This window comes from Otolemur garnettii, unplaced genomic scaffold, assembly GCF_000181295.1.
Source record: "Otolemur garnettii isolate 467f Iridium unplaced genomic scaffold, OtoGar3 scaffold00168, whole genome shotgun sequence".
In the NCBI taxonomy this organism is placed as follows: domain Eukaryota; kingdom Metazoa; phylum Chordata; class Mammalia; order Primates; family Galagidae; genus Otolemur; species Otolemur garnettii.
Window position 1 is genome coordinate 1,476,374 of NW_003852563.1, and position 25,458 is coordinate 1,501,831.

At 35.0% G+C, this 25,458-nt stretch overlaps 1 protein-coding gene across 2 annotated transcripts in view; it reads left to right on the forward strand.

The window, feature by feature from the left end:
* Positions 1-25,458, forward strand: part of GPATCH2 (G-patch domain containing 2) — a 188,588-nt gene that overhangs the window by 2,832 nt on the left and 160,298 nt on the right. Inside the window, exons 2-6 of one of the 2 annotated variants that reach the window (XM_012811605.2) lie at positions 7,424-8,140; positions 13,593-13,654; positions 16,915-17,097; positions 17,641-17,720; positions 17,854-19,869. In XM_012811605.2, the coding sequence (XP_012667059.1) occupies positions 7,424-8,140; positions 13,593-13,654; positions 16,915-17,097; positions 17,641-17,720; positions 17,854-17,886 (1,075 nt within the window). In that variant the 3' untranslated portion in view covers positions 17,887-19,869. Of the gene's footprint in view, positions 1-7,423; positions 8,141-13,592; positions 13,655-16,914; positions 17,098-17,640; positions 17,721-17,853; positions 19,870-25,458 lie in introns of those variants that run through there. The other variant, XM_003800146.3, reaches the window with a different exon arrangement.

Consider the following 25,458-nt stretch of genomic DNA (forward strand, 5'->3'; position numbering starts at 1 on the left):
TTTTATTCATTTCGTCATTCATTGGTTTGTTCATTTGACAGTTTTTAATAAAAAAATCTCTTATGTGTCAAGCAGTATGTGAGATACAACTGATTAATATTGTCTTTATTCTCATTTTTATTTATTTAATTTTTTATTAAATCATAGCTGTGTACATTAATGCAATCATGGGGTACAATGTGCTGGTTTTATATGCCATTTGAAATTTTTTCATCAAACTGTTTAACATAGCCTTCACTGCATTTTCTTAGTTATTGTATTAAGACATTTATATTCTATACTTAGTAAATTTCACATGTACCCTTGTAAGATGCACCGTAGGTGTGGTCCCACCAATCACCCTCCCTCTACTCATCCTTCCCCCTCCCCTCCCCTTTCCTCCCTCTCCCCTTTCCCCTTCTTCTTAGGCTATAATTGGGTTATAGCTTTCATATGAAATTTATAAATTGGTTTCGTAATAGGTCTGAGTACATTGGATACTTTTTCTTCCATTCCTGTTTATTCTCATTTTTAACGTAGGAATTTAGGATATATTATGTATTCAGCAAATACTTATTGAGCATATACTATGTATAAGCAATAAATAAGATTCATTTTCTACCTGCTAAAGGCTCTCCTGAATACTCTTCAATATGTATGCATGTTGATAAGAATTAGAATGAATTACTTTTTAGATTGTAAAGTTTTTGTTTTATTTTAGACTTTGACTGTATTTAGGCAGTTTTTTATTCAATAGTTTACATTTTGAAAGTAAATTAGAGTAAAAAGTAGGAAGTTTTGAGTGAGCCCTGAAGATAGTAAATGAAGTAACAAAAAAGAAAACTCAAAGAATGGTCTTCAATTTTAGATCATAAATGAGCTTGCTTATTAAATCACTAACTTGGAAAGTAGAACTGAACTATTTTCCTTAAAGACAATCATGGTTTGGTTTCCATCCAGCTGCCAGTTAATGAGGAGAAGAAGCTTCCTGACTGTTCTGCTGTGACACAGTGGGAGCTGCCAGCCGCACTTGCTCTCGAATCCAGTCAGTGGAGCTTTGGCTTCCATTGAGGGAAATGAGTTTTCTTTTTGGTGGAGACCTGGCGACTCTTAACTGGGAAGGATTATTTCCTTCAATCTTTTTCTTTTTCATTTATATCTGTATATTATTAAGGTGGGAGTAGGTCAGACATATATTAATTTTTTTTTAACATAGGACTTTTTTTATCCTCATAGGCTGACCTCAAAGGGTTGAAGGCCTTTACTTCTGCTGTGACACCCTCAGGATTCACAGTACTGTTACACCTTAAAAAGCAGAATAATTTGATGTTTTAGTGATCAGTTTTTCTATTTTGTGGGTAGACGTTGTTGAAAGTTAAAATAATTTCTCTCAAACATTAAGTACTCAGTCTCATCCTCACAAAAGTTACTTCAAGGTAGAAACTATTCTCATTTTTATGTTTAATAAACAAAACAGAAGAGAAGTAGTTTGTCCAAGTTCTTATGACTAGTGAATGTAACAGAATTTACCTTCCAAGTTAATGGCTTTGACTTCAAAGCTCATATTCTCTACAGTTTCCTACAAGCCTTTTTTTCTGTAGAGAATTCTATTCCATATTTATTGCCTAGTGTTAATGTAAAGTATCAATTAATCATTTATATGTTTCAAAATAAGATATTCTCCCACCCCCATCTCTTTCAAAAAGAGAGAAACAGTTTGCTTCTAGGCCTGACGCAGTGACTCATGCCTGTAATCTCAGCACTCAGGGAGGCCAAGGCAGCAGATCGCCTGAGCTCATGGGTTCCATTGAGACCAGCCTGAGCCAGAGCAAGTCCCCATCTCAATATAGCCAGATGCCTATAGTCCCAACTACTCGGGAGGTTGAGGCAAGAGATTGCTTGAGCCCCAGAATTTGAGGTTGCTGTGACCTTGATGCTATGGCACTCTACAGAGGGTGACAAAGTGAGACTCTGTCTGGAAAAAAAAAAAGAAAAGGTTGCTTCTGATTTATAATTTAATAGGTAAGTCAAGCAATTTCTAAATAGAGTAAGTGTTAGCATTTACTGTTACTATTGTTATTAATTTTCTAACGTGACCCCCCCCCCAGTATATTCTATAAAGAGAAAATTGAAGGCATAGTTTTTAAGATTTAAACTATCTGGATTACAAGGTTAAGATAAAAACTTACTTGGATAAATAATATTACCATTAAGGAAGGAATTTTATAAATTTTATGAGGAGCAGAAGTCTTAGACTTAAAATAATTATTAGGGACTACAGTGTGCTAAACTAGTCATGAACTCATTAGTCCTTTGCCCTTGAAGTGGTCTCTGTAAGGCTTACCATTTGCATGTTTAGGTGCCCATTTTCATAGTCTGCACTGTTATGCATTAATTTTGATCTGTGTCGTTTAGCTGTTTGCTGTATACATTTAGGACCAACCAACCTTTCCTATCTTAAATGAAAGCTAACATGATATGGAGGCATATAATTCCAGGGTTGTCTTTTTCTTAAGTTTGTGTGTGATAATAACATGTATTCATCAAAATAGTTTTTGAATATATACTGTCTGTTAAGACAGTGTTTTTGTACACATTGGATTTTTTTTTTTTTTTTTTATGGTTTTTGGCCAGGGCTGGGTTTGAACCTGCCACTTCTGGCATATGGGGCTGGTGCTTTACTCCTTTGAGCCACGGGCACTGCCCTATGCATTGGATTTTTATTCATACAGAAACTAACACGCAAATAATTATTTCTTTCCTCACATTTTTGAAAACCAATTAAGCAGTTGTACTGAGCAATAAGAAACTTACTTTTAGCATTCCACTTTTAAAATTACTTAACTTTTATAAAAGAAATAATCCATATTTAGAGAGACAAAGATAATTTACCATGTGCTAGGTGATATGTGGATCATTATGAAAGGTACAGAAAAGACAAGAAAGGTAAAATCCACATGGGTGGAAACAAATGAATTGTTTGTAGCAACTCGAGTAAGCTGAGCAAGTTGAAACTTGCACAGGTGAATCAGAAAGGACACTGTCAGTGGTGTTTCTCGGGAGTAAAGTAAGGGGCAGTAACATATAGTCTGGCTCAAAACTTCCGTAGTGACCTATGTAAACAGTATTCAGTTTCCTCTTCCTTAACTAGTTAATACCTGTAGTCAGGTTTTTGTTTTTGTTGCTGTTTAGTTATAGCTACAAGGTTATTTTTTTTATTCAGTAGATACACATGTATCTTCTTTTTATATACTTATTTGTATTTTCTACATCCAGGCAAGGAAATTATTCCTTGTCTGTATTTCTCCCTATTAGGAAGAGCAGTTATTATTAATAGAGCTTTCAAAAGCAGTAGTCATAGACAAAGTAGTTGACTATTAGTGATTAAGGGGATCTGTCTTCTAGGCTTTCTTCATTCCTCTTATGCCCACTTATATACACGTGTTGCTGTCATTTAAAAACTATTGAGCCCATAGTCACCTCCCAGTTCTTAGGGGAGGTACTAGCAGTAAATTAGGACTAAAGCAGCTTCCTTATTCTTCCTTGAACCAAACATTTGAAGGAAAACCCTCAACTCCATGTTTTCTACATTAATTTATCTTCCTTACTCTTAAAAACATAACAATTTTAGGAAGGTCTTTTTCTGAGTTGATTAGAGCATGTTTGTAAGGAACCCGAGATTGGCAGTTAACTTGTCTACTGGGTAATTAGTATTGCCTAATGGAGTACAAACAAACATGAACCTATGGCCTAAAATTTAAAACAAAACTTGCATAGCAATCTTGGATTGATCATACATTTTATATTGCTCAGCATATCTAATAACCACCCAAAAAAACAAAGTACTTACCTACCCAAGTAATTTCTTTTTATAAAATCCAACCTTATTTGGATTTGTTTTGGGATAGTCTGTTCATCTGGGCTATCTTCAATAAAATTACTAATGAACTGTTACTATAGACATTACCCATTGCTAACTGTTCCCTAAAGATTTCATTTCCAAATGAAAATAAATTATTACAAATGTGAATATAAAAATCTCAAATTAGTTAAGTAGTACACTCATTGACTGTAATTCAAACTTTTAAAACCATGGATGGTCACTAAGTATAGATTTTTACAGAAAAGTTAATATATTTCCAGCTTTCTTCTCTAATAGGAAAGGTCTATTTAACAAAATATCTTTATTTCAGTACAAGAGTCTGCTAATGCTTTGATACAAATGCCAAGTCAAAGGAAGTGAAAGAACTATTGGTTATCTGATGTCCTCTTACAATGACTTTATTTCTGAGGCCAGTTGGTGCTGCTTTTACCTGAACGATGCCAGTGAAGCAGCTAAACATTAACTGAACTTATATGAAATGCATTGTTTTCTGTGTTTTTATAGGTTTTTTTTTTTAATTTAAAGTAACTTAGTTGATTTATATTAGTGTGCTATCATGGAATAAATTGGATTTTCTAGTTAAAATACTATTTTAATATATTTTATTTTTAAATAAAAATAAAAACAAAATTGAATAAGGCTAACACAATTTTAATGAGATTCTAAAGACGTTTTGCTTTCATTCTTAATGGGAATGTTATTGTTTATATTTTATTAAATGATTAGATACAGTAATGCTTTTTAAGCAAAATTAGTTTAAGAGTGTCATAATTTCAGTAGAACTGGATATGTTACCCTTTTCTAATGTTAGGATTATCAAATTTTCTCTTCTAAAGTAAAGCATTAAATTGTAACTAGCAAACTAAACAGCAGTATTAGTTGGATATTATATATTCATGCATCAAGTTAATTTTATGTTTTAATATTTCAAACTAGTCATTCATCCTTTCATAGGCAAACTCTATGCTTCAGAAAGTAAGTTATCCAAAACTGGGTGATTCCGTTTCTTCTTTTAGAGAAAGGATCCTTACTTTTAACACATGCTAAACTGGCTCTAGGTGATTTTTTTTTTAAAGAGAAATATTATATTCAGAAATAATAAGTCTCTCAGACTACATTTCTTCTAAAGAAGCATTGTGATAGAAAACAAAAGCTTGTTGCTTTAAGAGAAACTAAAAGGCACTTATTTATACATAAATAATGGAAAAAAGATCCATTTGGTCTTGATAAGGATAAGATCATGGTAGGTCCTTATTAAGGTAGTCGGAGTGGTAGTCCTTGTTTTGGCTTAATGCTAATTTATGTCATGCATATTTCTCTTAATCTATCGCAGTATTTTGAAATCTCAGTTATACCTAGAACCCTTATAAAGGAAAAAAGAAATCTCAGTGGCCTTCCAGAGTTATCTAAACTATGCATTTGAATCACTATGTTTTTGTAAAACGTATATCCAGATAGACTTTTTGTTTATAGGTTCAGGATGCTGAAGGAGGTAGACCTGGAAAATACAAACCCACATTAACAAAAAGGTAATGATTGCCACGTGACTGAATTGCTCTCAGGTACCTCTTACTAACCAGGACAGGGTTGGTCTTTTCAGCTCAATTCACTTTCACCAGCCAAACCAGCAGGGTGCACCTTCTGCTGATTCAGGTGTCCCACCCCTTCTTTCTATTCAAAATAGTATACCTAACTGTGAATCACTTGGCTTTTATATAGATGTGCATTAAATCTGTCTCCATGATTAAAGCAGTATTACCTGGTGCTAAATCAATCCCACAAAAATATGAAGTGTATTCTGGAACTATATAGTTGTTCTTGGATATAGCTAGGTAAGCCCTGGGGCTGTGGCACCATCCTGTCTTCACCTCTTAGATGTGTGTCATTGTGACGGAGAACTCTGCCTCTGTGTTAAGTACTCAAGTGTTAGAAATTGTGTATTAAGTACTAATACTCAAGTGTTAGAAATTATGTGTGTGTATCACATAATAAAAGGTAAATCTAACTGAATCATATTGTGTGTGTGTTTAGTTTGTCACTAAAATGAAAAGAAAAAGCTGAAAGTTGTTATAGGGTACTTGCAAAATCTTAAATGATGAGACTATATCACTATAGCAGTTCTATAGAGCAAGGGTCAGCAAACTATAGCCAGCCATCACGTGGTTTTATAAATAAAATTTTGGGAACCTAGCCATATTCATTTATCTATTCCTTGTGGCTGTTTTTGCCTTACAGTAGCAAGTTGAGTAGTTGTGAGAGATCCAATTTTAGGCCTGCCAAGTCTAAAATATTTACGAGGTGGTATCAAGCCCTTTGCAGAAAGGTATGCCTACCCTTGCTATAGACTCTAGAAACTCTATAGGACTGCAGAGAATATTTAGATTCCTTGTAGATCCCAGCTTCGGAAATGATTGCCTACGGCCTTCATAAGAAAGGTGCATATCTGAGTTATGTGTAATGTGTTAAAAATAAAATCAGATACCTGTGTTCTGTATTATACCAACTAATTTAAAATCTTTAGGAATGGGGTTTGGAAAAGAACAGTATAATCTATAAAAGTTCCCAAGGAATGCCGGTCTTATCCTTGCTGACCACTGGATAATTTCCTCACTGGTAATATGGTTTCATGTTCTTTAAAAAGAAGAGATTGCTTCAGGATGAAGTAATGATGGGTCCATTTAGATCAGTGAGGCTACAGTTACAATTGAATGTATTTTCTGCTTTCCTGGGTCGTGAGATCAGTGTGGTCTAAATATGTGCATAGTGTTTGTTTAAAGGTTTTTCCCTATATACGTGTGTACAGATTTTGAAACTACTTGTCTTTCTGTCTGTCTCTTATATCATGGCAGTGACTGCATGATACAAGACACTTTATGTTTCCTTCTTAGAAATTCATGGGCAAGATGGGGCTGAGAAAGTTCTCCCTGTATCTGCTCAAGGAGAACTGGCTCTCGAAAAAAGACAGGAATAGTCTAGAGAACAGTGATTATTCAGAAAGAACTTTTCCATAGTGGCACAGTAAAACTGTAGGAATACTGGGATCTTTCATCTCCTTACTTCTATCTTGAAGTAGTTTAATAGTAGAAGATGCTTAGAATTGAACCAGAGTATTTTAAACTATACTCTCTTAAGAAAATTAGCTTTTAAACATTTTGTAATCACTATTAGTCAAATTTATTTTTTATTTTATTTAATTAATTAATTAATTTATTTATTTTGAGACAAAGTCTCACTATGTCACCCTGCATAGAGTCCTCACAGCAACCTCAAACTCTTGGGCTGCAGCAACTGTCTTGACTCAGCCTCCCAAGTAGCTGGGACTATAGATGCCTGCCACAATGCCAAGCTATTTTGTTGTTATTGCTGTCATTGTTGTTTGGTAGGCCCTGGCCGGGTTTGAACCCACCAGCCCTGGTGTATGTGGCTGGCTCCCTAGCCACTGAGCTACAGGCACCAAGCCTATTAGTCAAATTTAGAGTGAATTATGTGGGTAGAAAACTAGGTTAATATGTTTTAAGAGTAACCATAATCCTTATTTTTTTCTTTCTCTAAAAAATGTAGGCATTTCAGTAGAACCATGGAGGAACTGGTTCATGATCTTGTCTCAGCATTGGAAGAGAGCTCGGAGCAAGCTCGAGGTGGATTTGCTGAAACAGGAGACCATTCTCGAAGTCTATCTTGTCCACTGAAACGTCAGGCAAGGAAGAGGAGAGGGAGAAAACGGAGGTCATATAACGTGCACCACCCCTGGGAGACTGGTCATGGCTTGAGTGAAGGCTCGGATTCTAGTTTAGAAGAACCAAGCAAGGACTACAGAGAGAATCACAATAATAATAAAAAAGATCACAGTGACTCTGACGACCAAATGTTAGTAGCAAAGCGCAGGCCATCCTCAAACTTAAATAATAATGTTCGAGGGAAAAGACCGCTCTGGCATGAGTCTGATTTTGCTGTGGACAACCTTGGGAACAGAACTCTGCGCAGGAGAAGGAAGGTCAAGCGCATGGCCGTGGATCTCCCCCAAGACATCTCCAGCAAAAGGACAATGACCCAGCCGCCGGAAGGGTGTAGAGATCAGGACATGGACAGTGACAGAGCTTACCAATATCAAGAATTTACCAAGAATAAAGTTAAAAAAAGGAAGTTGAAAATAATTAGACAAGGACCCAAAGTCCCAGATGAAGGAGTAGTTTTAGAAAGTGAGGAAATAAGCCAGACCAATAAGGACAAAATGGAATACGAGGAACAAAAGGTCTCAGATGAGCTCATGAGTGAAAGGTGACTTTTATATTCTCTACGTATAAAAATATGTGTCTCCAGTGTTTGTGGATGAATGGGTTTTGTATTTTAATTAATTCTATTTTAAAATAATTATCAATTGTAATAATGGTAGTAATCCTACTGTTTAACTGTAGTTATATTTCCTTATAATTTATGATGTTTAGCACTTGGCAAAATTACTTACTTGATTTATACAAACCCTTTTGATTGTATTATAATTAATTTTCAGATACAAAGAGAAAAGGAAATGGATTTTCAGTGGGAAAGAATGTGCTTTTGAATCATGGTGTGTTTGTCATTCTGAGAATTGGACGTATATGTAATTATATATTTGTATAATTCTAGAACTTTACCCTTTGGCCAAAAAAAAAAAAATCAGTTTTTTAGAGTGTCACAATTCATTATCCCGATTGCTGAGAATCAGAAGTTTATACCGCTTAGACATAGAATTCTGATTATAAAACTCAGTTTATAGTCTAGAAGCACCTGATTTTGTCAGTAGAAAAATGATAAAAGGAATGAAACTTTGGCAGTTGGTCTAATCTGCCCATTCAAGAAAGGAGGTAACTACAATGATAATTATTAAGTACTCTCTGACAGCATCAAAAGGTAAGTCATTATTTCTCCTTTATACCACGTGGTGCTGCGTGGAAGAAATGAGGAAGTGTCAACACTGCTCATCCCTTCAGGCGTGATTCCCTAAAACAAGATGCCAGAGTGTGTGCAGGAAACACGGTCTGGGAAGAAGGACATGATTTATATTTGTGGAGTTAGGATCATTTTAATCATGTGAACTCTGGCGAGCTGTGGAACTCTGTTTTTTTTTTTTTCCTTTTAAATGCAATTACAGTTGTGAATGGGACCTGCTAAGACTTTATGGAATGGTCCTTTTATTACACATGGCTTACTCTTTGTATAATTTTTCTAAAGAAATAAAAATTAAAGTAAAAAGTATTTCAAGAAACCTTTGAAAAGTTTATGGTATCTGTTTTTCTTCTAAGAAAGTTGCTATTTTTAAGCATGAATGAGAGTTATTTGTATGCCAGCATTGGGCCATGGTAACTAAGGACCCCTCACTCTGACTTGAAAGTAATTACTTCCCTCAAATGCTGGGAGACTGTGTGGCAGCGGAGGTAACATCCTCAATTCTGCCTTATTCACAAGTAGATCATGTGCTTTCTAGATTGATTGTCCAAGACCCTCCCTTTATTTTTTTTTAATTTAATGTCTTGAGACATCTACCCAGTAACAGAAACGAGATGAAACTCCTATTGTTCATTTCTTTTCATTGTAAAAAAATATTTGAGTATCTACTAATAAAATCAGCCTTCTCAGCTGTCAACAAACAGCCCAGGTACAAGTTTGCAAAGAGCATGTTTTCACTCCTGACTAAATCACTCTCTGATTTAAATCTATTTGTGTATCTGTTTTCTGTTGTCACTTAAAAGTTAGGTGCAAATTCCTCCCGTGGGAAGATTGCTAAATATTTAAAATATTTTCCTAACAAGTGTAAATGTTTTTCAAGCTTTTTGGCTATAAAAAGCTGTGCGTTTACTCTTCAGCGGTGAGGCCTGGCCTGCTGGTACAGACTGTCCTCAACAGCCTCATAGCCAGCAAACACATGATGAAAATGCACTGTGCTGAGTGGAAGGTGCTAGAGAGGGACGACTTCTCAGGGAGGACTTCTCAAGGAGCTGCGCTTTAAAGCAAGAACTGAGACTTGTCAGAAATTGGGAGAGTGAAGAGGGGAGCGGGGACAACTGGTGCAAAAGCGTGGGTTGTGAAACAACTGTGGTGTATTTGGGAAAGTATATGTAGTTCATTTTCTCTATAATGTAAGATGGCAGCTAAGGCACAGCAGTAAATGTTTCTTGAAGTCATATGTGCTATAGTAAATAGTTTGGACTACATCATTTTACAATCGCTGAGAAGTCAGTGAAGGATTTGTAGCAGTGAAGAAACTCAGATCCACGTTTTTATCAAGATAGTGTGATCTTGACCACAGTATTTTGTTTACCCCTGCCTAACCTGCAGTGGATCCTTAAGTTGGAGGTGAGTTATGGCCGTAGTAGTAGAGGAAAAGAAGTGTTGGAGAGCGATTTGAAGAGTGGGAATCAATGGGAGATTGGCTGACTGTATTTGGGAGGATGAATGAGAAATAGGGCTCTACAGAAAATACAAGAAATGAACAGATTGGCACGAGTGATGGGTAGTTGTTTGCACACATTTGTTCAATAAGCATTTGTGGTCATTTGAATACTGTGCTATAAAATTCAGACCAGAAAAGTGGGAAGATGTTTTCTTAGAGGTGAGCCATAATGACCATGAGCTGCTGAAAAGGAAAAGTCTTGTTTCTTTTTAAGTTCGTGTTCTAATTTATAGAGCAGAATTAACAAGTATATGATATATGTGGAGCAACTCCCTAGCTATTAATGAAGGGAAATGTAAGTAGGAAACAGGTTGTGTCCATACAGGTACAAACCTCTCGAAGGAGGTGAAGGATCCTTAAGGACTAAGAGCTGAGAGGGAATTCTGATTTCCTTCTATCTTGAAGAGAGTGGGCAGGTGGAGAGAAATTAGAGAGGAGATAGGAGATGGGTGGGTCTCCTGTCTCGCAGTCTCCATCTCTGGTCCTTCTGTTTATATCACTTCAAGAAAGAACATACAAACGGAAGGACCAGACATGGGGGTACAAGATGGGAGACCCATCCACAGAAAGCCTTGGAATCTAAATTTAATCCTGTAAGTATGAGGAAGTAATATCAGACTTCCAAATAGAAGGCTGTCAGTGTGAGCCTGTGTGTGTATGTGTGTGTATTCGTGTTTTTATCAGCTATTTTCTTTGGAATACTTTTTAAATTTACAGAAAAATTGCAGGGATAGTTCAGAGGGCTTATAGCTGTCACATTGTCATATGCCCTGACCCCAATTTTTCCCATTGTTAGTATCATACATTACTGTGGTACATCTGTCATAATTGATGAACCAGTGTTAATACATTTTACATCCACAAACACTGGGCCTAAGTGTTTTGTTTTCTTTTTTTTAATTAAGATACTTTTTCCATAAACATGTAGAACTCTGTACCCTGATTGATTTTATTAAAAAGGCACTTTAACCTGTTTTAAAATATTTAAATGAAAATTTAAGATTAAAACTATAGATGGGATTTAAATCCACATATTCTTTCTAAATATAAATCATTTTCTGTTTCTGTGTGATTTAAAAAAATGAAGCATAAGCATTTATTGAGATTAAACTAATTTATTAGAATTTCCTGTACTTTCATTTGGTGTCCTTTTCCTGCTCCAAGATATCATGACTTTGAGTCAACCAGTTATATTTCGAAAAGATGTATGTGGCTACATACAGAATCTATCAGAAGGGGAGAATCTAAACTCCCAAGATCATGTTTTAAAAAATCGCACATTGATGCATAATCCTTTATCTGCAAATCCAAACTCTGAAAAGCTATGAAAAACGAATTGTGTCCAGACTTAACCTGCCTGTACGTAATGTGGACACTCATTCATTTAATTATAAAAACATGTGTTAACATGTCTGCTCACAGAGTGCTATTCCAGACTCTTCCGAGTTATTTTAGAATGTACTTTTCCAAAATTTGAATAATTCTGAATTTTGAATACATTTTTCAAATGTGTTTAAAGGGTTTCAGAAGTATGTGTAAGAGGTATGTCTGAGGTCCTTTATTGGAATAGTATTAATGGGGGAAAACGGGAAAAGGAAAAAAATCAGTAGTAGTTTGGACAGCTATATAGCAGAAAGATAAAGTTTCTGAAGAATTTTTAGTACTTTGACACTGCTGTGTGCAGAGAATGTATATATATGAGGAAAAACAGTTTGATGCTCTTAGAAAACAGTGCTTTTTCATTACCAGTTGTATAAGGAACTTCGTATCTTCACTTAGTTTGAAGAAAGTAAAGAGGTCTAAATTCAGTTACTTAGAAGAATGTGCCTTTTAACAAATTCCTGCACCCTTCCATTTTATTCTTTTTAAATCAAACAAAAACTGAAAATGATATTTTATATTTAGAATAAACAAATTTAAATCTCATCTATAATTTTAATCTTAAACTTTCATTTAAATATTTTAAAACAGGTTAAAGTGTCTTTTTAATAAAATCAATCAGGGTACAGAGTTCTACATGTTAATGGAAAAAGTATCTTAATTTAAAAAATAAATAATAACCCCATGTGGTGGCTCATGCCTGTAATCCTAGCATTCTAGGAGGCAGAGGCAGGCAGATAGCTTGAGCTCAGGAGTTCCAGACCAGCCTGAGCAAGACAAGACCCCCATCTCTAAAAAATACTTAGGCATTATGGCAGGCGCCTGTAGTCCCAGCTTCTCTGGAGGCTGAGGCAAGAAGATCACTTGAACCCAGGAGCTTGAGGTTTGCTGTGGGCTGTGATGGCAGAGCACTTCTCCCCAGAGTGACAAAGTACTTCTCCATCTCAAAAAAAGAAAAAAAAAAAAAAAAAACCACACACACACAAAGCCCAAAAAACATAGGGCTGTTTCCTGATTGGTTAAATTAAGAATTATAGTAAAAAGAAAGTACATGAGAATTTTTAAAGAACATCATTGATTTTTCCTCAGGTCTTTAGAAGCTAGACATCTCTTGGTATTTTAAACTAACTCAACTATCATATAAGAATTTCTCCTACTAGACCTAATAGTGACAATTCGTTTATGTTAGTCAAGTATCTGCTAATTTGTTTTAATTTGTATGTTAAATTTGATTCTGAATCACACTGTAGAACTTTTGTGTGAGTCATGAGAACCTGTGTTGTTTTCACATCCTCCCTCCTTAATATCCATTGTTTTTGCTCAGTGACCTTAACTTTGGGGGGAGAGGGGTTTAGGTGCATGTTTTACTTTGATTTAGTGGATTGTCATCATGTAAACTTTTTCTCTTTCTTGCAAAGTAATAGAGTTGTTGTGAATTCTCAAGTAATATCTTTTCCAGAATATTTGCAAATATGGTTATGAAAAGTAATTTCATTTCAGTCCCCAGTGTTTCATGTGCTGAAGAAAGGCTTAGCCTGCTTTTGATTGAGACTTTTCCTATTTTATTGAGCAGTGGTGTTCCAGGCTCCAGCGGAATTGCATGGCATAAGAAAGGAGCAGTAAGCATTTGATGAAAGCAGATAATAAAATGCATCAATTGTGTCAGCACCGCGTTGCAGTCACATCTGGCTTACTGTCAGGGTCCCATTAGATTCCTGTGGTTTTATGTGCCAAAAATAATATGCTCTGTAGTTAATGGAACCAGGATATTTGCAGTTTGATTAAAAAAAAATCATCTTATTTTCTTTCAGATCTTTGTCAGTCTTAAGTTCTGTCTCTGAGCTGCCATGTCTCTAAAATTTTTACGACTGAGAGATCAATTGTTCTTTTGATCTGTTTCTTTCTTTTTCCTTGTTACAGTGATTCCAGCAGTCTCAGCAGCACTGATGCTGGTTTGTTTACCAATGATGAGGGAAGACAAGGTACTGAAATTCTATATTTTTCTCCCTTTGGAAAAACGTCTTTATTTTAAAGTTGTGCATTTTACTGGTTATTTCATAAACTGACTGCAATCCCTTTACCTTATACGCCGTACTTCCTGGACCAGGTTTTAGTATTATAGAAACAGGTAAGCATTGTTTTTTTCCATGCCATAGAAGGTGTCCTGTTCATGACCTAAAGTAATTGATTATCTCCAAAGCTAGTATATACAACTAGTAATATTAGAGAAGGATTATCTTCTCTAACAGAGCTTTTCAGTTTTGTCTCTTAGCAAGTTTGAAAGACACTGGTTCTCATTCTCTACCTGATTCCAGATGCATTTAAAACTGTTTAAGCATTCATAAAGGTGGATTTGCAAGTCATTTGTCATTTTTATTCAGCTGTGACATTCATTCATTCTATCCGGTTTGTAAGTAATTAGATGATTTTCATGAATTCAGTATTGTAAACTATTAAACAGAAATGTTTTACAATTTACATGTTCCATCTTGGCAACTTCTGAAGCTTTTCACACTTTAACATGGCAGTATTTTGAGTCCGTTAGATATACGAAAATCTCAATGAAGGGGCAGGATTAATCGTAATTGGATTAATTTCATTTAGTGACATCTGCTCAAATTGTTTCCTCTTTTACACACCATACAAATCATGAAATTAAACGAATATGTGGAAATTCCTATCACAAATGTTATCTTCCTTTCTTAAGAATACATTAGAGGCAGTACGACCAAATACAATATCTTTATGATTTTCAATTATAAATTTATTTAATGATGTTATAAAAAAAAACAGAGTATAAACAAAGTAATAGCTGCCCACACTTCTTTTTAGTCTGTCCATCTTCTTGGCATTATGAGTAAGGTCAATGAAATGATTATTCTTTATTTCTTACTTATAAACCGTTTGTTCCAGATAAATGGGTCCATAACTGAAATACCATAGACTTTTTAAATTGAGACTTTGTCTAAATGTGGAATGCAGGGGCTAAAAGTGAGTTTAACTACCTTCATAATAGTATATCTAAGTTCTTGTGAAAATGTGGAATTTTACTCAAGATTATATTGTAAATGTTAATATTGGTAAGAATGAAAAAGACTTAAAAAAAATAACTTTGATAAGCCTGTCATTTTCTTAAATCTTTGAGTGGCTTAGCCTGATATGCTAGCATTTATTATGAATTTACTATCTTTCACATTGCTAAGTGCTTTTCTTATGTTTTATTTAAATTCTTAATTAACTTTTAATAAATTATATGAGGATTCTCATTTTTTTTAAAAGAAGAAACTGTTCCTAATAGTGTTGAAATAATTTCCCCAATGTTAGAAAACACTAGAATTCTAATTGGTCTGACTTTAGAGCCCAAGTTTGTAATCAAAAGCCATGAGATTTCCGTATTAAGAATAAAGTTGTATATCACATCAAAAATAAAGTAACTTCATTTTCTACATTAGGGGTAGATTTCAGATACAGTCAGTTTCAAGTGACTCTCTTGTTTTTTTCTTGCACTGAAATCTGATCTGCGAAATTTTAATAAAACTCTCAGTTAAAATAGTATTTAGGTGCTATAATTTGTGCTTTTTAAAAACTTAGTTTTCATCAGTTCCTCAATTAAAACAAGGTGGTGACTCTAGTTTTCCAAGTGTCTTTAATTTTTCACTCGTGCTTAATTTGAAATACAGCTGTTTCCCATAAAATTATTTTTAATTGACGCTTAAGGCTTCTTTTATAGTTTTCCTTTAAAAATGTTTGTAGAAAAGGCCGTGGGAAATCAGAAATCTCTTCTCTAAAAGTGTATAGCAGTTGTGATGACCCTTTTAGAAACTTTAATTAATGGCAACTTCTAAGAATCATGAGGAGAAGACTTTAATGAACCTCAGATCATAGTCAAAATGGTATTTGTTTTTTATTTTTAAAAACCCTCTGCTTTATTCTGTATTTCTGTCTTTTATACAGCTGTTTACAATTCCTTTCTTGGAAAAAACAAAATATTGAGTGTGCCAGTGGCACATTTTGAACTGAACTTTAAATTGATCATTAATTATCCTATGGTTCATTCATGTATTTTCCCCAAAGTCAAAGTTACTGAATAGTGATTATATTTTAAAAATACCCCAATTGTTGTAGTTTGGTATTGTCACTTTTCATTTAAAATCAACTTTTTCAACACTTTCTTAATGAGCTTAATTTGATTAATTTCACTTAGTCACATCTGTTCATGATTATTTCCCCTTTTACACTTCATACAAATCATGAAATTAAGCCAATTATGTACCATTATCAGCTGCAAAGAAAGGGTTCCACAGCTTTATACCTTTTAACCACTGGGAGGAGATTAAGACTTGTTTTTTCTCAACATGGAAAGGGTAGTAACTTTAAATGGATTTCCATACAATTTTGTGAAAGGATTAACCAGTTTATTATTTTTCATATTTGAAATTGGTTCTAGGCCAGGCATGGTGGCTCACGCCTGTAATTCTAGCACTCTGAGAGGCTGAGGCAGGTTGATTGCTAGAACTCAGGAGTTCAAGACCAGCTTTAGCAAGGGTGAGATTCTTTCTATTAAAGAAAGAAAAAAAACCTAGCTGGGCATGGTGGCGCATGCCTGTAGTCCCAGCTACTCAGGAGTCTGAGGCAAGAGGATTGCTTGAGCCCAAGAATTTGAGATTGTTGAGAGCCATAATGACAACATGGTACTCTACCCAGGGTGACAGAGTGAGACACTATCTCAAAATAGAATAAATAAAATAGGTTCTACACATAACATTTTGTGGTTTGTTTATAGCAGTGCTTGTCATAGTGTTAGAGAACATTTCTTAAGTGCTGGTGTGGTATAGAGTAAAAAGTTTTCTTTTTAGATTATACATACAGTTGCCAGATACAATACAGGATTCTCATTTAAATTTGAATTTTAAGTAAATAACAAATAATTTTTAGTACAAGTTTCTCTCTTGCAGTACTTGGACATACACACTAAAAATGTAATATACTGGGCAGTGCCTTGGCTCAAAGGAGTAGGGCACTGGCACCATATGCTGGAGGTGGCAGGTTCAAACCCAGCCCCAGCCAAAAACTGCCAAAAAAAAAGTAATATACTACATAATTATATTAAAATTCTTTCATCTGCAATTCAAATTCAAAATAAACTACTGTCCTGTATCCTGTATTTTTATTATCTGACAACACTAATTATGTATTTGAATGGTGAAACTGAATCTTTGGGGGATTTCTTGTTTTTGCACAGGTGATGATGAGCAGAGTGACTGGTTCTACGAAAAGGAATCAGGTGGAGCGTGTGGGATCGCTGGAGTCGTGCCCTGGTGGGAGAAGGAAGATCCTACTGAGCTAGACAAAAACTTACCAGATCCCGTCTTTGAAAGTATCTTAACTGGTTCTTTTCCGCTTATGTCACATCAGGGCAGAAGAGGTCAGTAGCACTGCCTGTAACTGTTGGATACAGTGGGGTTATGGTCAATCTATAAACAGTATTCAAAGAGGACAGATTGAAGTAGAAATAGGAGAATAAAACACAAGAGGCTGTAAAGAAATATGTTGGCTACAGATTTAGCTATTATGTTTATCATGCTTTCAAGTTATTAGAAAAATTGTCTTGCTTTCTTGCTAGACCCATTGTGAAAATCTAAATTGGGAGAAAAGAAACGCCTTGAATAAGTGGTTCTCAACCTTCCTAATGCTGCGAGCCTTTAATACAGTTCCTGTGGATCGTGACCCACAGGTTGAGAACCGCTGATCTAGTGCTTTAACACTGCGTAATTAACTGTTGACTGCCTTAGAGCCCTGCTGGGCATCACTTTTCTGTTAAGTGTGAGTTCCGCATTTTCCCCAGTAGTGGTCATCATGTTCTGCCCCTACCACCAGCTTACTTTTAATTCTCTATTGATACAGGATCTTTTTTTTCTATGCCCTAATGATCATAGAATCTTCTAAATTGAATACTTTGATTTTTCAGGTTTCCAAGCTCGACTCAGTCGCCTTCATGGAATGCCTTCAAAGAATATCAAAAAATCTGGAGGGACGCCAACTACAATGGTAGGCATGCTTTTGTTTGTTTGTTTTATTGTCATGTTTGGAAATGTTTCCATTTCTATGGAATAAAAAGCCACATCCTCATCCTTTATTCATATTCTAATGTTATACTTAAAAATAATCCATTTTTTTGTAGGCTACAAACTGGACCAGTGAGATTCCCCTATAAACCAAATCTTCTAATGCTAATAAATTAGTTACGTTTTGAACATCTGGGGAATGACATTCGAGGGAACCTGGCTCCTGTCCTCTTCCCTGGAGGAATATCATTGAAGTGAGAGCCTCTTTGATGAAAAGATGGGGCTGTTTTTGCTGGAGGACTGGTATTCTTCCTTTTAGTCAGAAGTGAACCTGATGGGGAGGCTTTCTAGGGATTTAGACTGGCCCAGGGTGGATAGAAACTACTGTAAATTTTATATATTTTTCTTTTATAATTTTTTTTACATTGAATCCATTTATGTATTATTTGCTTTGCCAAAATGCTAACAAAACTTAGACAATTTAAAGCTTCCAGATTTAACCTATATTCCTTAATGTTTTATTGTGACTGGCTAAGAATTGATTTTTATATATCTGACTGTTGTAAATAAAAATCGTGATGCATTGACATTTATGGTTCATTTTTAGAGAAGTCTTATATAACCAGCATTATTTAAAATATTTGCATTTTACTCAGGGTATTTTAACAAGGGCTAAGATGAGTAGTAGGTAAGGTTGAAAATCTTGCTAAAGTTTGTATTTTGTTCAGTTTCCTTTCTACTTGGATAATCTGCTCTGTAATGCACACCCATTGTATTTTATAGTATAGTTTTCATTGTACTACAAAAACCATACTAGTTCTACACTAGCCACCGTGATAACTAGTCTGCATAGGTTGAGTCCTTTACTTTTTAAATGATTGGCTTTGTTTGATACCTGAAACAAATCACAATTATTATTTTGGCGTAGTGCTTAATGAAATCATGTGAAAGCTGGTATTTTAACAAATACTGTGTGACTCTAAATTATATTGTCATGTTTCAAAGTGAGGGCTGCTTGTGTACCCTGAGAACAGCAGACCATATGTGTCACTGTGAGTGTCAGAAATACTTGCATGAGCTCATTTTCACCAAGCAGGGGGGAAAATGTAATGTTTCTGTTGATGATATAATTTAGACAGTATTCTAAGTTCAGGCCATTGATACCTTCAAAATGGTTATATTATAATAATTAATATTTTTATTAAGCTTCAATAATTGGTGAAAACAATGTGATTTACTACATGTATTTTTATATTATTATACGGATTGTTATTTCAGCATTTGTTGGCTAACTTAAATATGATTGGAAAAGAAACTTAAAGTTACCATTGCCTTTATCTAAAGGTGTTACAGTCTGAAAGACTTCAACGAATGCATTCAGCAGGAATTTCCTTTTAGATTGCTTGTCTAAACTGGAGAGATTAAAAATGATAAAGTACAACTTTGAGTCTCTTTACCTTTGCATATTTAAAGTGATATTTAAAGGTACAACAATGTGGTATTGGTAATTGTAAGTACACTTTTTAATGCTATGTCTTTGGAGTGAAAAGTCATGGTTTTTTTCTAAATTTTATAAATGCTTTTCTTTTATTTCATGTAATGACTGTCTTTTAGATCTGAATAAGTCTCTTTGAAACCTTGGCCTGTGAACTTTGCCTTACCAATCATGAATCTAGATGAATGCTATCTAGTTCTTGGTTCAGTTTTACCTATTTTTATTTTTGGTTCACTGCTTGCTTGAGCATAGCTGGGATTTGTAGCCCATTTTCTGAGCTTATTGCAATCTCACTGTGGTATTTTATAGAAGCTATTACAACTGATAGGCGAGCTTCATGGTATTGATGATACATGGCTTAACCATACTAAAAGCTGCCTTCCCTCTCTAAATTGTAAAAAGGTGATTAAGTTTCACTTGATGGAGATATACTATATATGTGTGTTTATCATGGAACTAGTGCATTAGGCCATAAACTGCTTTTCTGGTCTACGTTTTTTGTATTCAAAATTTTACCGAAGACAATGGACTTCTTTAGGTCTTCTTTCTTTCAACCCTGAATTGTTCTTGTTTGGATTTTTAAGTACTGTAATTTTTTTTTTTTCAATAAAGTCTCTGACTTGGGCAAGAAAGGTAAGCGTTCCAATTTGTGCTGATATTTTTCTGATTTTTTATGCTAAGTTTTTGTTGATGCTTGTACTGTTCATATTGTACAGAACTATCTAGTTTTAAGAATTATAATCTCACCCAACAGTCATCTTTAAACAGGACCCATGACATCTGATAGTAAGAAATGAAATTTAATTACCTTAGACTTTCCCACTGGAAAGCCAGATTGCTTTTAAGAAAGATTAATTTTTTGAGCAAAGTCAAACACATGTATCTGCAACCCATTAAACAGAATGGCGACGGAGGGTTTCTCAGCAGATGAGTGACGGCTGCGCAAGTAGAATGATGTAGTATTTTCAAAGGAGATGACAGAAGGGGAACCTTTCACTGAAATGTCAGTGTGAACATTCTTTAGAGGGACATTTTCAGTTCTGTTGTTTTGATTCTTATTTTTCTCCATAGTTATGGTCTGTGAAGTTGCCATGAATACTGAGTTGGGGATACTGAACCATTGCTCCTAAGAGAGAGATAGGGTAGATTCCTGTGAGCCCTGGGTCACCTTGTATCAATTGATGAATACATAACCTTGTTGTAGGTATGTTTATGTTTGAAGGCATTTAATAGGCTCGGCACCTATAGCTCACCCAGCTAAGGCGCCAGCCACATACACCTAAGCTGGCGGGTTCGAATCCCCAGCCCAGACCCGCCAAACAACAATGATGGCTGCAACCAAAAAATAGCCGGGCGTTGTGGCGGGCGCCTGTAGTCCCAGCTACTTGGGAGGCGGAGGCAGGAGACTCGCTTGAGCCCAGGAGTTGGAGGTTGCTGTGAGCTGTAATGCCAGGGCACTCTACCCAGGGGGACAGCTTGAGGCTCTGTCTCAAAAAAAAAAAAAAAAAAAAGAAGGCATTTAATATACCTGGGGTGCCAAAAAAAGGTATACCCATTTGAAGAGATCTTATTGGAAGTAAAATTGATCATTCCCCCCAAATTTATGAATTGCAGGTAAAATCAACGTGCACAGCGTGTCTAGGTACACGGAGCGGTAATGGTACCTTCAATGCCACTTTGAAAACTAATACATGGTTACCATCATTTAAAATGTGGATACTGTTTTGGGCACCCTCTGTATATTGTTAATTCATTAACATTGAACTCATAGCCAATAGCACTATACCTCAGGCCTGAACAAAGCTTATCTAACCCAGGTGGGTTCTCCATGAGGCACATACCAGTCTTCTTGTACTTAGGAGCTCTAGACAGCACTTCTTAACAGTATACTGGGGCCGGGGGGGCACTTAAAACAGTGAAAAATCACCAATAAAAGTGACAGATCAGAAAATCTGGCCCTAAGTAGACCACAGAAAGGTTACTTGCTTATAGTATGAAAGCTGAAACAAGAGGCTGGAGTCATCAATGTACATGTACGTTAGGCGGCTCGAAATTTCACTGCTGTGCACATGTTTCTGAATGATTGCAGAAGTCAGAAAGCATGAGTATCGATTTAGGGACTCAGCACAAATATATTTTAGCAAGTAGACAAACTAGTAAATATGGAATTCACAAATAGGAGTAAGTCAACAATAGTTCCATAGAGAGCAAAGTGACATTATAGAAAATTTACAGATTTTGAAGGCAGGCCTTTGTGAATCCATCCTCTGGTTCTTCTTTTTACTTCTAATTACATTTTAAACCTCATTTTCTCCTTTTGTTAAATACAGACAATACTTTTACTGTTTGCCAAGTGTAGATGAGATTATATGTACATAATGGGCCTAACGCCATCCCTAGCACACTGTATGTATTAAATGTTAGTTACTATCAACATTGGATATGTACACAATAGCTGGTGACTGGGAGAACGTTTATATCATGGGTCATATGCAGAATTTTAGAATTTAACCTTTTCTATTCATATCTTATATATAATTTCCCTTTGCCTTTAATGTTTAAAGTATATTGTAGCCTTTTATGTCTGTTTTATACCTTATTTATAGTATTTGAACTGTTTCTGTCTTTAATATAGTCTGTCTTTAATATATGGTTTCAAATGAATTTTAGACTGACAACCACTGGAACTAAATCTCAAAACTTCATTACAAACTAAATTCTTCTCCTGGCCATGCTACTCCCTCCTCCCCCATTCACTAAGCTATTATTTTAAAGTTGTATACTGTTTAGGGAGTTTGGGTCCAGCTTGATCTGATTTTTAAAATTAATTGTGTCCATATGAGACAGAAATGCAGACAGAGTCCAAAGAATTTAATGTTGAAAGGAATTGTTATCAATGCCTTTCTGTTAGAATGAAGCACCAGTTTATTGGTGCCCAGCTAACCAGCTTCTCGTACTCCCTACTTTTAGGAGAATTAAGCAAATGATAATTAATTCCAAGGGATGTGCTGGAGCCATTATCTAGGAGATTCAGCCTGAATCACTTATATTTCCAGAATTTGTGCATTAAGTACAATTCAGAAGAATATATCTCAGAACAAAGATGCCAGAACCAATTTGGGGATACAGTACTTAAAAAGTGAATCTGATTTGGGTAAACTTGTTTAAGTATAGCATTTCTGTTCACCAGGATGTCCCATTCTTAAACATTATATAAAAAAAAAAAATCAGCATTTCTGTTTTCTGTTTTTTTTGAATAATAGTCTTTCAACAATTATATTTATTTATTAAAAGTTAGCCTTTAACTTGTGTAATCTATTGAAGGATCAGTAAATAAGTGGCTCAGTTTAAGATACAGTACTTGAAAGCCAGCAGAAGTATTACGTAAAGGATTCTACATAAAAGATACAGAGTTTTGTTTAAAAGTTTGAGAATTGCCTCTGTCTACTTTTCTATATGGCTGGAATGGGAATACATATGGTAGTGGTATTGATTGCTGTTCTGCCAAAGAAAATGAATCTGATTTGATTGACTTCTTATTTATATGTGTTTATTAAATTTAAATATCCAAACAAAAGGTGAATATTACCCTTTCATCTGAATTGTCGTGTTGCACAAGTAAGCGTGTTGCTTATATTCACAATACAGTTATAGCCCCAGTCACGATAATTGACATCAGAATCTTGAGTCAGTCAGTTTTAGACTAGGAAAGGAATATTTATTCTATAAAGTAACAGAAAACCAGCACTTCATGAGTGGCACTTTGATTATGATAATCATATTGTAATGATTTACTGAATATGCTCTGCTCACTTTTCGTTGTTTCTTGGGATACTAGACTATGAATACTTAGACTGATTTGTTGTACCCTTTAGAACAGAAGGGCCATTTAACATAGACCTGATTTACGTAAGAAACTACATAAGCTTTTCTCTTAGACTAGAAAAAGGAGAAATTTTTTGATAGAAAACAAATCTAAAATGAATTTTAAAAATACACGTAGCCAGGCTTGGCACTCATAGCGCAGTAGTTATGGCTCCAGCCACAACCACTAGGCTGGCGGGTTTGAACCTGGCCCAGGCCTGCTAAACAACAATGACAACTGCAACAAAAAATAGCTGGATGTTGTGGCAGGCACCTATAGTCTAGCTACTTGGGAGGCTGAGGCAAAAGAATCACTTAAGCCCAAGAGTTTGAGGTTGCTGTGAGCTGTGACATCACAGCACTCTACTGAGGGCAACATAGTGAGACTCTGTCTCAAAAACAAAACAAAACAAAACTACATAGCCTTTGTCTTCAACTATAATTTGATGTGCTGACTGGTTATCTCAAATTAAATAGTGCAATCCAGTAGCTAAATGGCTTAATTCTAAGCCTTGTGAATTAATATTTACTTGTATCCTTAAAGTATTTTTGATTACTTTGGAGAATACAAGACAAAAGTCCATTTAAAATGTTGTGGCAACGCTGATAGCTCAGCCACATACACCAAGGTTGGTGGGTTCAAACCCTGCTGAGCCAGCTAAAACAACAACAATTGCAACAACAAAAAAATAGCCAGGCATTGTGGCAGGAGTCTGTAGCTACTTGGGAGGCTGAGGCAAGAGAATCACGTGAGCCCGAGAGTTTGAGGTTGCTGTGAGCTATGACGCCCTGGCACCCTACCCAGGGCGACAGCTTGAGACTCTGTCTCAAAAAAAGAAATGTTGTTACATTCTAAATACATATTATATGTATTTTAATTTATTATGATAGATTAGAATTTTATTAGTTTGGTTTTTATCTTATCTCAAAGTCAGATTGAGATTCTGATTTCATGTTAGAAACTGGTCATTTTTTTCCTTAGAATTTACTTTGAGATAAAGTTGATTTTCATATCATGGGAAAGTACAACTTATTAGAATTAGAATATTTCCTTTACAAAAGACATATTAATAGTTTCTCTTTGACTTAAAATTCTCTATTTTGACATATTTACTACTTTATATTGCATATCATGTAAATTTAATACCCATAATTGACATTTAAAAATATGTAGTATGAACCTAACAGGTTTTCATTCAGTTCCACTAAACAGTATCAATATTAATATTGATATTCTTATGCATTATATATTATATTTTTTATTGTTGGGGATTCATTGAGGGTACCCAGAAGCAGGTTACAGTAATTGCTTTTGTTAGATAAGGACCCTCTTATGTTTGTGTCCTGCCCCCAAAAGGTGCACCACAGCCCTTGACCCCCCACATCCTCCCTCCTTCCCTTTCTCAGCTCTTCCCACCCCCCACCATGTACTAGGACCTTAACTGACCTCATGTCACAATTGAGTACATAGGATTCTTAACTTCTCCATTCTTATGATGCTTTACCAAGAATAATGTGTTCCACATCCATCCAGGTTAATACAAAGGATGTGAAGTCTTTTTTAGTGGCAATGGTATACATATACCACAGCTTGCTAATCCATCTTTTTTTTTATGTTTTTTTATTAGATCATAATTGTGTACATTAATTCTATCATAGGATACAGTGTGTTGCTTCTGTATACAGTTTGAAAAACTCTTACCCAACTGGCTAACATAGCCATCATGTCTTTCTCATAATTGTTGTGTTAAGACATTTATATTCGACCTTTAGACAAATTCACATGTACCCTAATAGGATAAACCATAGGCGTGATCCCCACATACTAGTCCATCTTGAGTTGGTGGGCATTTAGGCTGTTTGCATATTTTGGCGATTGTAAATTGAGCTTCTTATGCATTATATTTTATTAAAAGTTGAAAATGTACATATAAACTTAAATAGTAGAGATATATAACCATTTATTCAATCAATAATATGTGAATAGTATTTGTCCATTGTTTAGTTTTAAAACCCTGTAGGAAAACTTATATAAACAGTTATTCAATCTTGGTATTGTAATGTTACCAAAATATATTTTTCCATGAATTTAAAATATTTTAACTATATTACTTAGTGCAAGTACTGTTTTAACTTCATGTGTTGTCATTTGGGTTTGTCATGCTTCAGAAGTCTAGAACCTTGAAAAGTGGATGTGAGTAATGATAGCAGACACAGTGATGCTTACCATATGCCGGATACTTTGTTTTTTACATGCTATTTATATATTTTAATTAACTTAATCTTATTAACACTCTTATACTGTGTATTATTATTTATAGCTTAAATAGTTTATTATAGTTTTTCCTTGGTAAGCCAAAAC